Source organism: Scyliorhinus canicula, chromosome 9 (genome assembly GCF_902713615.1).
Source record: "Scyliorhinus canicula chromosome 9, sScyCan1.1, whole genome shotgun sequence".
NCBI classification, from domain to species: Eukaryota; Metazoa; Chordata; class Chondrichthyes; order Carcharhiniformes; family Scyliorhinidae; genus Scyliorhinus; species Scyliorhinus canicula.
The window spans coordinates 38,738,818-38,751,671 of NC_052154.1; the positions used below are offsets into that span (position 1 = coordinate 38,738,818).

The 12,854-nt window shown below is 42.4% G+C and overlaps 1 protein-coding gene across 2 annotated transcripts in view; it reads left to right on the top strand.

Moving 5' to 3' along the window:
- Positions 1–5,116: 5,116 nt before the first annotated feature.
- The window catches only part of LOC119971252 (PH domain leucine-rich repeat-containing protein phosphatase 2-like), a 128,410-nt gene continuing 120,672 nt past the window's right edge, over positions 5,117–12,854 (top strand). The window contains exons 1-3 of one of the 2 annotated variants that reach the window (XM_038806540.1): positions 5,393–5,503; positions 6,786–6,915; positions 8,270–8,580. In XM_038806540.1, coding sequence (XP_038662468.1) covers positions 8,276–8,580 — 305 coding nt within the window. In that variant the 5' untranslated portion in view covers positions 5,393–5,503; positions 6,786–6,915; positions 8,270–8,275. Of the gene's footprint in view, positions 5,504–6,785; positions 6,916–8,269; positions 8,581–12,854 lie in introns of both variants that reach the window. The other variant, XM_038806539.1, reaches the window with a different exon arrangement.

Here is a 12,854-nt window from a genome sequence, read left to right on the forward strand (position 1 = left end):
TTATGACTGCATCTTCTGTGGCCATCAAGTCCTGGAGTGAGACTCAAATCCAGAGCTTCTGGCTCAGAGACAGGGACACCGCGCCAGAAGAGCTCAGCATTATACTACGTAATGTTAAATGTATTAATATACTGGTATATTTTTGCCATTGTAGGAAATAAAATAAAAAATTACTCCAGGGATGTGGGCATCATTGCTGGACCAGCATTTATTGCTGAACCAAGTGACATGGTGTTTTAAGAGTCAACCACATTGCTGTGGATCTGGAGTCGCATGTAAACCAGACCAGGAGAGGAAGGCAGATTCCCTTCCCTAAAGGACATTGGTAAACCAGATGGGTTTTTATGACAATCAATAATGGTTTCATGGTCATCATTATACTTCTAATTTCAGATTTTTATTGAATTCAAATTTGGCCATCCGCCATGGTAGGATTTGAACCTGGGTCCCCAAAGCCCTGGCTTGGTCTTTGTGTTATTAGTCGAGTGACATATCACAATGCCATCGCCTCTCTGTTTAAAAATAAATATATAAGCTAAATTCTATATGGAAATTAAAATGAAGGTAATTCAATTTATTGGAAATTGATCCAATTCTCCATTCAAAGGTATTTATAAATATTTGATATGCTTGTTATAAATTATATTTTATAACTTGCAGACAATATTATATAACTTGTAGTGGCTTTCTATTTGACCTCCAGCTCTAAAATGTTGTGTTCCTCCTGAAAAAGATTTAAATAGCATCATAAAAGATTACTCTTGGGCTATGTGCATGCGTTACTCAGATAGTGACCAGGTCACTTGAGCTATGTGTAATTAGCAGTTGGGAAGAGTAACTGGATAATGGGATTACATGCAACCTAGCAAGGAAGATTAGGATCAGGTGCTGGTAAGATTAAGACCCATCGAAGAGCAGACATGGTGATATGTGGGAGGCGGTGGCTTAGTGGTATTATCACTGGACTAGTAGTCCAGAGACCCAGGGTAATGCTCTGGGGATCTGCCAGGGCAGTTGATGGAATTTGAATTCAATAACAATGTGGAATTAAAATTCTAATGACGACCATGAAATCAGTGTTGACTGTCGTAAAACCCCATCTGGTTCACTAATGTCCTTTAGGGAAGGAAATCTGTTGTTCTTACCGGCTCTGACCTACATGTGACTCCAGACCCACAGCAATGTGGCTGACTCTTAAATGCCCCCCCCCCCAGGGATGGGCAATAAATGCTGGCCCAGCCAGCGGTTTCCCACATCCCATGAATTTTGGAGAATACAATCTGGGACGTTACAGAGTGGGGAAATGCTGGATGTCACATAGGAAAGAAATGAGATGGGCATGAAGGAAAAAGTCTAGGTTGAGTTTATAATTAAAACAGCTGTATTGCATCATCTGCAAAAATAATAACTTGCACTTTGCCCTTGAGAGCATAATTTTGAAGCCCTAAATTTTGCAAGTGTAGGGATAACATTTTTACAGGGGAGGGGCCAAAGATAAACAAGTTGATAGGCGAAATGGACAAATTAAGGAATTCCAAGTTGACATTTGCTGCTCTCATCAAGCACATTCACTGAACCTCAATCAGTGTTAGCAGAAAGTATATAGGCAGCATTGACACCAATTCTATTTATGATCTACGGCAAGAGACAATAGGACAGCACTATTAAATATTGCAGTGTACAGATATTTTCCGATTCCATATAGCCTGACCCACTTATCCAATACTGCCATTGCATTTTCTTCAAAACATTGGGTGGGGAGTGAATGAAGATAAATTTAATGTAAGGCTGTCAAACCATTCCCTACTCAATTCATGTCTATGTACAAAGTTTTTTTAAAATGTGAACATTATTTTTTTTAAATGTAGGTTTGAATATTGTTTCCTGCACCTGTTAACAAAAACAATTGTTGCATCTGTATAAGCAAATGTAAGGATCCTTCCTGTTTGTTCCCTATTTATTCCCTTATTTCCCCTTTATTTTATTTTTACCATTTTATTTTTGATCCATGTCTTTTGGATGAGAGCCTGGAAGACGAGCAGCGTGTACCTTTAATTCAAACAGAAGAATCCAGAAGGCTGTGCTGGTTTAAACTGGTGATTGCAGTCTGGCCGACATCAGTGAAGACTTGGTTTGATTGATTAGCTAGTGGCAAATGAATTGGTCCAAAAGGTTGTGCTATGTGTGGTAACAGGTGGTGGTTAGATCTGATCTCACTGGAATGTTTTTCAGAACTTCAAGGTTTGAGTTTGGTTTCAGTTTGACTTCAGACAGCCCGAGGAAGGTCTGCTATTCTCTCTTCTCTGCTTTACTCCAGAAAGGCTGTTTTTCTGAACTGGCAGAAAACCAGGATGAATCCATTACATGGGCAGGATGGGTACTGTTTCCATTCTGTAAACCTCTATGGCTCTATGTGTAGGAGAACCATTACAGCTGTGCAAGCAAAGGCAGAACTGACCAACTCTCTCCTGAGAGGCAAAGGCAGAACTGACCAACTCTCTCTACAGAAAGAGGTTTGAATGCTAATCTCGAATGAAGGCAAAATTGAACATAATAATAATCATCTTTATTGTCACAAGTAGGCTTACATTAACACTGCAATGAAGTTACTGTGAAAAGCCCCTAGTCGTCACATTCTGATGCCTGGTCGGGTACACAGAGGGATAATTCAGAATGTCCAATTCACCTAAAAAGCACACCTGTCGGGTCTTGTGTGAGGAAACAGGAGCACCCGGAGGAAACCCATGCAGACATGGGAGAATGTGCAGACTCCCCACAGACAGTGACCCAAGCCGGGAATCGAACCTGGGTCCCCGGCGCTGTGAAGCAAAAGTGCTACCGTGCCGCCCATAAAATGAAGGCTGGATCTGGGCAAAAGACAAGGTTACTGTTTAACTTGTTTTAAAGTAATTGATCAGAATTGGCTGTACAGTGCTCAAAATTGTTACTAATGGTTCAGGGAAATATGCTGCTGGTGAGATCATCGAATCAAGGCCAGGAGCAGAGTGGAAAAGGTTCTAGAGAAGTGTGTCATTTTGTTGAAGATTGTACCTGTGGAACTTGGTTGGAGTGGGAGTTGCTGTCTGATGAGCGACCGGTGATAGGGGAATGGGACTTGTTAACTCATGGCACCTGATGAAGGAGCTACGCTCCAAAAGCAAGTGATTCCAAATAAACCTGTTGGACTTTAACTTGGTGTTATAAGACTTCTTACCATGGCAGTAGAGTTTTAGGTGACCTCAAGTTGGGGGCTGGTTTAGCACAGTAGGCAAAACAGCTGGCTTGTAATGCATAACAAGGCCAGCAGCGCGGGTTCAATTCCTGTACCGACCTCCCCGAACAGGCGCTGGAATGTGGCAACTAGGAGCTTTTCACAGTAACTTCATTGAAGCCTACTTATGACAATAAGCGATTATTATTATAAGTTTACAGAGGGCAGAATGCATTTTGGAATAGTTGAGCCTAGAGGTAACAAAAGATCTATTTTGTTTGCCATCATCTCGTACATTCTCAGAACAAAAGAAACTATGCTTATGAGCAGAAACTGCATGCAATGTGATATAATTAATTTATAAAGTGTATTTATTACTTCAAATATCATATTTTAAAGTTATAGGAATGGTGATAACTGACAACTCTGAAAACCAGTTTGCAAAACATTGTCCTACCTAGGAGACAGTTTAATGAAGAGCACTTTACAACCACATTGGGATCAAGAGCGTAATTATGTGATTTTGCTTGAGCAAGAGCACAATGCAGCTGGAATTCCGGGAGAGGCCTCTCGTGGGCTTCTTGAAAGCCTTCATGCCTTGCAGGGTGTATCCAAGCGCCGTAAGGCGTCAGAATCAGAATTCTGCCCAAAATGGGCTCAGCTAAACGGTGCTCCCTTACGTAGGCTTTAAACCTATGTAAGCAGGCTTACCCAGGATCTACTGGCCTCCTGGGATCTATCGGCCTTCTGACTGAGGCTGCAGCCAGGTGCCGTTCAGTACTGGTCCACAAGAACGTAGGGGTCTCCCGGGCCATCGGAGGCCCCTTGGTGGCCAGGGATAGTGCAGGGTGGCTCCTTGGCCCTTCCGCTGGAATGAGAGCAACATGGCACTGCCCAGCTGGCACCTTGGGACTGCCACCCTGGTACTGAAAAGGTGTCTGGCTGGCACTACCAAGCTGGCAGGAACAATGCCAGGGTGCCAAGGGTCAGGGCCTGGAGGCCATGCCCATGAAAGGAGAGTGGAGGGGGTTTTGAAGAGTTTGGGAATGCATGGCAGGTAGGTAGGGGCATCTGGGAGGTTGGGGTAGTGATGGGTGGGGGGCCTGGAGAGGGGTGTGGGTGTAGTCATCTTGGGGGGAGTGTGTGGGATAGTGCCCATGTGTATGGAGTGGGTGGCATTGCCCATAGGTGTGGGGGACCCACAAGCTCACTTAGAGATCGGGGCACCCTTTCAAAATGGCAGCTTGATCTCTGAGTTCGGCTCTCCAGTGCTGAGAAGAAATTCTAAGTGTGGGCTAAACCGGTGAGAAAGTCCCCAGGACCCAAAAAGGTGACTAAGGGCCCGATTCTCCCTAAACATTTCTAAGTTAATTTTGGTGGGTTTTTCCGAGAGTATCCCTGCCGGCTCTGGTGGCGAGTTCCCCGCCGCTATTCAAGGGCGGGGTTCCGACTCCGACGTCTCGTAGGGGCTTCGGGGAGTCCTGGGAGCTGTCTGGAGGGCTTTCCCAGCATTCTCCGGCCGGGTTGCGCTCAAGCGAGAGCCCAGCGCGGCCAGAACTTCGTGCCCGAAGGATCGTTTAATAGTGGTGGGGAACTCGAGCAAAACCCGCCACAAATGAACTTAGAAATGTTTCCATTAAATTCCGCCCTGAGTTTCTTGGGTGCTTTTGACTGCGAAGCCGCCCCCTCGAACAAGAGTCTCTATAAACTGGATTTTATGCTTGAACAATGGTGCAACCATAGTTAGCAGCCTCCCCCCACCTGTAAATTATATATTTGGGGCATTATCAGTGCTTACAGGATTTATGACGCAGCCAGCGCTTCTCATGAATAATGCTCGGCGTCATTATGCAAACGACGCGCAGACGAATGAATAATGCATGAGAATATGCAGATGAGCGCAAGAGCGTGGTGGCGGCGGCTGCTTATCTCCGGCACAGCGAGCGCTGTCATCATGGCGACGGGAGAAAGCTGAAGAGCGCTGAGCTGAGAGGCTGCATCGACATCAGGCTGCCAGCCCCCATCCACCCACCCACTCTTCCTTCTTTTTGACATTTCTGGTCCTTTTCGGTCGTTCGCTTCAATGCGACTTTAACCGCAATGGCTGAAGTAACATCGCCGGCGATGGAGGCGGGAAAGCGGGCTCCATGCGCGGCGGGGCTGTCCAGCGAGGGCAGCGCCCCGGGCCCCGACGCCGCAGTGACGGTGGAGCCGGTCTCCCCGCAGCCAAAGGCCGGCCCCGGATGCGGCTCGAGCTCGGCGGTTGCAGGGAGGGGAGTGCGCGTCTTAAAGGTAAACGCTTCACAGTCTGCCCCATGTTAATTGACTGAAGATTAGATGTTCTAATCCTAAAGCTAAATGTGTGGTTTATTTTAAAGCGACGCTGCTGCTTCCATTTCGTATCCCCACCTCCTCCCCAAAGAAGTTATTTAGTGAGGCTGGATTAGCTTAATTCGCGTATTTGCAGCAAAGATTTGACACATTAAAAACGTTGTCGCTTCAACGCAGCGGATTCCAGGTGATCTGCTTTTCCCTGTCTTTGAGGGTAAACGCAGTAATTTCTAAAAATCGTCACTCTACCATTAACTGCTTCTAATGTGGGAAATGCAGATGCTCTACATTTATAGATGTTTAAAAATAGCATATTGCATGATTTCCAAAACCACACTCTTTTTTTTACATTTTCTTCACTTCTGTAAGTTTGCATGTTACAGTAAAATAAATAGATTTTTAAAAATGCACATCTTTCTGTTCTGATTTGCGCCATTCTAATTTTTTTTGGTGCTCTAATATCTTGTGTTGAACAGTGAAAGCTATAGGAACTATCAGATCATCAGACGCAGATCGTGTGAAGTAATGGGTATCTGACTTAAAAATGTAATTCATAGGTCGCTACCGTTAAAACATTTTAATGAGATGTTTTATTAACCGAGCCTTGATTGGTGATTCAAAGGCGGGTGATGGCCTTCTAAAAATGGGACAGCAAAAATGAAAGTGGTTAGTTACGCTCGGTGCATGTTCTGTTCCATTAGCATTCCTTTTGACTTGATGTTCAAACTGGTTTCTTCTTCTCGTTAATTCCGTGATAGACACTTTATTTTGCCTTTCACTCAGTGGCATTGGTCTCTTATTTGTTTGTACAATATTATTGTGGTTGGCTATTTAAAGTTCACCCACTGAGATCCTTAAGAAAGATGGGCCATGCACGTGTGGCCCATGACGTGGTCATGAAGGTGTTTAAAAATATAACATATTAAAGCTTTTATCATTTTCGGGTTGGTGGGATAGCAAGGTGATTCGAGTGAATCAAGCTATTTAGTGGCAGGGCTATTTCATTAAAACCTAATATGTAATTGTTTTGAATGTTTTGAAGATTTGTACTCCTGCTGAATATCCTGTGGTGTTGCTTGTGTGTCAAAGGCTGGTGTTCGAGTACTGTCTTGTTCCCTCCCTCCCTCCCTGCCCAGGCCTGTTGTCCTGTTCTGTTAGATGCTGTTTCTTTTGATGTCTCTTTGTTTAACAAAACAAACCTTGAGTAATCAGCATGCTTTCTACCACTATATTACATTTGTAGGGTCAGTGATATCACAGTAAGAGCAGTAATGGTGCAGGAGGTTGGATAGCTGCAAATCCAAGGGATTCCTGGCATAGGAAAGGATGGCTTATAATATCAGCACTGTTCATCACTGACTTAATTCTGACAGGTACTAAATTTTGGATTTCTGAGGATTTGTGCAGGTGTGTAAATTGACATCTACTGAATACCTGCCTTTACTGGCATTGAAATGGAATCTCATTAATTGATGACTGAATAATGAACTATCTCGTTACCTTTGACCAGTGAGATGACCAGAAAATGCTATTTATGGATTAATGATATGCTTCTTAGTTACTTATGAGATTGCTACAACTTGAGAATCATAGAATGACCAATAAGTTATCTCAAAAGTGATACAGTACTCACTTTATATAGACAGCTGCACTGTCACATCCCTTTGGTGCTTGGGGCTTCTGCGTTTGTCTAGCCATTACTGCAGAAGGCAATTGCTGAGCAGTTTAAAATGCACCTTTTATGTCCTTGTAAAATGTAATGTGCTTTGCATTTATTCAATGTAGGTCATTGTGCCCTGGGTGCTGGGTTTTAATTTCAATGAGCAATGCCATCTGTTTCAGGAATCTTGTGGATAGTTAAAAAATCTGGAGAATTGGCAATTTTGGCAAATACTATGCTGTAATTTTCACTGCTCTGCAGCATTGAGTTTAATTTTTAGAAATTTGAGGTTTGTTGTAACAGATATACCCAGTTGTGCATTTTGAGCAACAACATAGTGCCAGTTCTCTCAACCCCAGAAAGAAACCTTGAAAGATGCTTTACCTGGTTAATTTCTATGTGATAAATAGTGTTCGATTACAGATTGATAGATTTTACTCTTAATCAGTTGCAGATTGACGTTCTTGGAGATTTCTAACCCTGTTCTGTCAGTGAGACATTATTTTGTCACATTTTAGTGCATTTCGGGAGTGTAGTTGATGGTGTTTTGATTGCTCTCAAGATTTCATTTTCCTTCAGTGCCTTTTAAAAAAAAAAAAAAAAATCTTACTGCTTTGTGTGGGGACAAAAAAAGCATTTTTTTTGTTGTGAAAATGCTTTTATATTTAAGTGGGGTAATTAAAATGTTTGTGATGCAGAGACGAATTGCTGGAATAAAGAAAAATGTTAGCAAGTCTACAGTGTAAATAGGTTTGTAGATCCCAATTCAGAAATGTGATTGTATAAATGTTTGTGATGTACTGAAATTCTTTGTATTTCAGTGGTGAATAATAAATGACTCCAATCTGTTTCTGTCTTGCACATCATTGTCGTCTCCTTTTTTAAAAAAAAGAAATTATTTTATGTTGCAACTTGTTTGTATTTAATTTCACACCAATGCTTATACCACATGGTGCAACCACCCTAACCATACCATTTTAATCTAAATTTTAGTTTTAATCTTAAGAACATGAGCGCTGCTTAGCAATTCATATTCTGATACATGTTATCAATCCTTCCTTTTATAGAGGAACATGAAGCGCAATGCCAGCAGGAGTTGCCTTGGAAAGAAGAATAGTCTGGGTGTTCGAGAGAAAGAGTGGCTGAAAGGGGACATACGAAGGGGATGTATATGTATTCATGGAAAGGAGATGGTGACGTCAAATGCTTCTTCCTCCACCTCTTCCCCGGGTGCATTACTATCATCCTTATCATCTTCTTCATCATCATCTGGCCCAGACCTGCAGCTGGTACTCTGCAGTACTGAAACCACAACAACAGAGCTGTGCACTCAGGATAAAGATGACCTCTACCTGCAACTCCATGGCGATCTCATCAGGTAGGGAAAACCGTCAAAGAAAATTGCATTTCTGCAGGGAGATCACTAAATGTTATCGTGTGCACTTTTACAGTATTAAATCTGAAATACTGACTGTTTATTCAGAGGAATCCAGTGATGACATTTGGGTAAACAGTCAAAGTCACAGCCATACAAAAATTGTGAGGAGAGAGGACTTTTGGTGGCGGGTAGGAGAGCAATTGGCGGAATAAAAAATTAAACAGATTTATTCGTGGTACAGAGGATTTAAATTGACAGCTCGAAATAATATGACTTGACAGCCTCTAAATTCAAGGTACTGTTTAAAATTCTTCCTGAAGTTGATGAAAACCACCGCTTTTAGTGCCTTGTTGCCATTGGCAGTAGCAGCAAAGTCTCTTATTACTGTAGTACGCTATTGGTGACAAAAGTGCTGTAAATGTTTTTCAAAATGCAAGGAGGAAACTGAACTTTGTAATTGTACCAAGATGGTTTCTCTATGTTGTCAACAGTTTAAAAATAAATTCTCAAAACTTTAAACTCGTCGCAAAATGTATCCTCTAGTTCAGGGTTTCCCAAATTTTTCCAACCACAGAACCCTTTTGACCTCACAAGCGTACTGATGGAACCCTTAAGAAACATTGTTATTGTGTTGCTTTGTCTCTTGGGCCCCACCCACTCCTCTGGCCTCTCACTTATCTTTTGAGTTTAAATTAAAGTATTTCCAGTTCGTCCAGTCAGAGGCAGGTTTCTCTCTTCATAGGTGCTGTAGTCAGCCAGCAAAGTGAAACAACCAACTTTGATTTGTGAAGCTGCAAGGACAACTTTCTTTAAAATTTACAACAGCCAAGGATTCCACGGAACCCAGTTTGGGAAACCCTTCTCTGGTGTTGCATGTGGGGCGATGCAATCCAGTGTGTCTTCAGATGAAGTTGGTTTAGAGGATGTGGGATAATTGAAAGAGAAATTGCAGATGTTATCCAGTCCTCATCTTAAATTTTTCCTTTTTCTCACTCTATTTTGCTTATACTATGAGATATTGTCCAAGAAGTCTTGACAACTTGATGTATTATATATAAGATGCCACAATTCTCCCAAGATTTTGTCAACTGTGCACTCCCAAAACTGCAACCTCTACCATCTAGAAGAACAAGGTTAAGAGGTGCACAGTAACATGACTACCTCCAAGTCTGACACTATCCTGACTTGGCAAATATACCAGTGTTCTTTCATCACACTAGGTTAAAACCTTGGTGATTCCTACAGGATAGTGTTGTGGAATGAATGCCAGCGTGGGTTGGTTAGACAGAACGGCCTATTTCTGTTCTGCAAATCCTATCTATCTTCACCATGCGGAGTGTACCAGTTCAAAGTGGTAGCTTGCCACTTCTTTTTTTAAAAAAATAATTTTTATTAAGGTTTTCACAAAATATAAACAAAACAATATTAACAGAATAACCATGGTACTACCGTTCCGCCAGGAAGTCCAGGAAAGGCTGCCACTGCCTAAAGAACCCCTGCACTGATCCCCTCAGGGCAAATTTCACCTTCTCCAATTTGATGAACCCTGCCATATCATTGATCCAGGCCTCCACGCTTGGGGGGCCTCGCATCCTTCCATTGAAGCAAGATCCTCCGCTGGGCTACTAGGGACGCAAAGGCCAGAACACCGGCCTCTTTCGCCTCCTGCACTCCCAGCACCACTGCAACCCCCAAAATTGCGAGTCCCCAGCCTGGCTTGACCCTGGATCCCACCACCCTCGACACCGTCCTTGCTACCCCCTTCCAAAACTCCCCCAGCGCTGGGCATGCCCAAAACATATGGGCGTGGTTCGCTGGGCTCCCCGAGCACCTAGCACACCTGCCTTCACCCCGAAAAACCTACTCATCCTCGTCCCAGTCATGTGGGCCCTATGCAGCACCTTGAACTGTATGAGGCTAAGCCTCGCACAGGAAGAGGAGGAATTCACCCTTTCCAGGGCATCAGCCCACGTCCCCTCCTCAATCTCCTCCCCCAACTCCTCTTCCCATTTACCCTTCAGCTCCTCCACCGAGGCCTCGTCTACCTCCTGCATTACGCGGTATATGTCCGAAATCCTCCCTCCTCCAACCCACACCCCCGAGAGTACCCTAACCTGTACCCCACGTGGGGGCAGCAAGGGGAACCCCTCCTACTTACACTTTTTTAAGAGCAGTTAGGATGGACAATAAATACTGGCCTTGCTGGCAACACCCACATTCCTGTGAATGGACACATTTAAAAAAAAGTAATATTTATTTTAATAATGTTGTTTGAGGAATACTGGCCAAGAGAACACTATATTCCTTCAATTAATGTCATTTGGATCTTTCATGCCCATCCAGGAGGGAAGATAGGGCCATATTTCTCATCCAAAAGATGCCACATTCAACAGTACAGCACTCCCTCAGTTCTCCACTATAGATACCATTAATTTTGCCTTGCAATGATTGCCTTACAATCAGTGAGAATATTGTTGGCCATCAACAGCAGGGTTGACTTTCGGTGTCATTTCCATAATTAGTGCAAACCAAAATCAAATTGACTCCACGTTTTCTTTTGCAGTATACATTTACAAATTTTTATTTTTATTTTTGTAGTATACATTTACAAAACATTTTTAGGGACAATTTGATTTTTTCACAGCAATAAAATGTTATGTTTAATACTCTGATTTTTTTGACATTGCGCCCTAAAATTCATTCCGAAGTTGTCATCGTGTATTTGCTGCAGACTTGGTTTAAAGTTACTTCTTATAAAAAGTGGCCATAAGGGGTTTTCTTTTAATTCTTACTTTAATAAACTTGATCTGTAACTTTGTTTAAATTTTGGTATATCTGAAGTCTTTTGAACTGTTTCTTGCCTAATTCTGCTTTTAGTCTCGCGCTTCAGCTTACAGCCAGGAGAGTTGGGGCCATTTTTCTTTCCTCTTTCCCACCTCGTACTTCACAATTTCCTGAACTTTATTTCTGTAGGAGACTTGTTTGTTAATTTTGGGTTGTCACCTTTGGAGGTGGAGCCACTTTATGATCTGATGAGTAGGCTGTGATGATGAAAGTCAGGTGATAAGCCAAACTAGCTGCGCCATCTTTTACAGATGCATGAAACGAGAGGCGATTCTGACCATTTCCTTACTTCAGTCTTGGGCATAAACCCTCTCCAGTGTATGTCTATGTTATGGGCCAGGGCTGAGAAACTCCAAAGTGTATTATGAAGCTCACCTGACCTTCACTTTAATGTTGAATTTGTCTAGAATGAGCACAGGAGCCTTCACTTCAGGTGTGATTCATCAGACTTCATAGGCACTTTTAGCAAAACAAAGCTTTATTATAAGAATGTAGTTAACATATATAAAACACATACCAAGAATCTGTTATCAATTCTAAACATGAAAACACAACAGCTACAGTAATCAATGTATATAACTCTTAATGAATTCCTCTTAGCTGTTCCAATTCAACATAAAATCCAATAAAACCAAAACACCATTCAAGGGCATGGCACAACACACTGTTCTCACTTGAATGGGACTGGTCCTTCCCTGAGATTCTGGTCCAGTTTCCAACCAGCAGATTCAAAACTCCCCCAGGAAGCAACTCCAGCTTTAAGGTTATCAAGGCAGTTTGCCACACCCAATATGCTTTCAGTTCACTGCAACAGCTTTAAAATAAAACAGGGAAAACTTCATTCAGCTTAACAAAGTGCTTTCCAAACTGCTTCTACTGCAGTCCAAACGAATGAAATCAAAAAACAAAGCCCCCTCTCATCTGATGGCCACAGCCCAGCTCCCACACAAATGAAATCAATGACACTGTGCTACAAGCAAAGTGGTAAAACAAATCCTTTCTTAAAGGTACACTCGCATGACACCTAGAATTCTTCGAAGCCATCTATTGTCAAAGGCATTCAGTTTCCGTTCTTGGCAGGTGTTTAGGTTCCAAGTTTCACAACCATATAGGAGAGTGGAGAGCACGTTTGCATTGTGGAATTTAACATTAGTGTTTATCGAGAATTTGTAATGCATAGCAAACTACTTAATCGCAGAACTCAGTCAAACACTTGCATCACTCGAACCTCCATCATTGAGCTCCAATACACTGTTAATTCTATAATAAGTGCTGTATTGGAAACTCCTCTCCAGTGAATTTCTGACTTATTTACTGAGGCATATGAGAAGATGGACCTTGAAATCAACATTGAGAAGACCAAAATACTGCTGGATATCTGAAATAAAGATCAAAAATGCTGGAAAAACACAGTATCCATGGAACGAGAA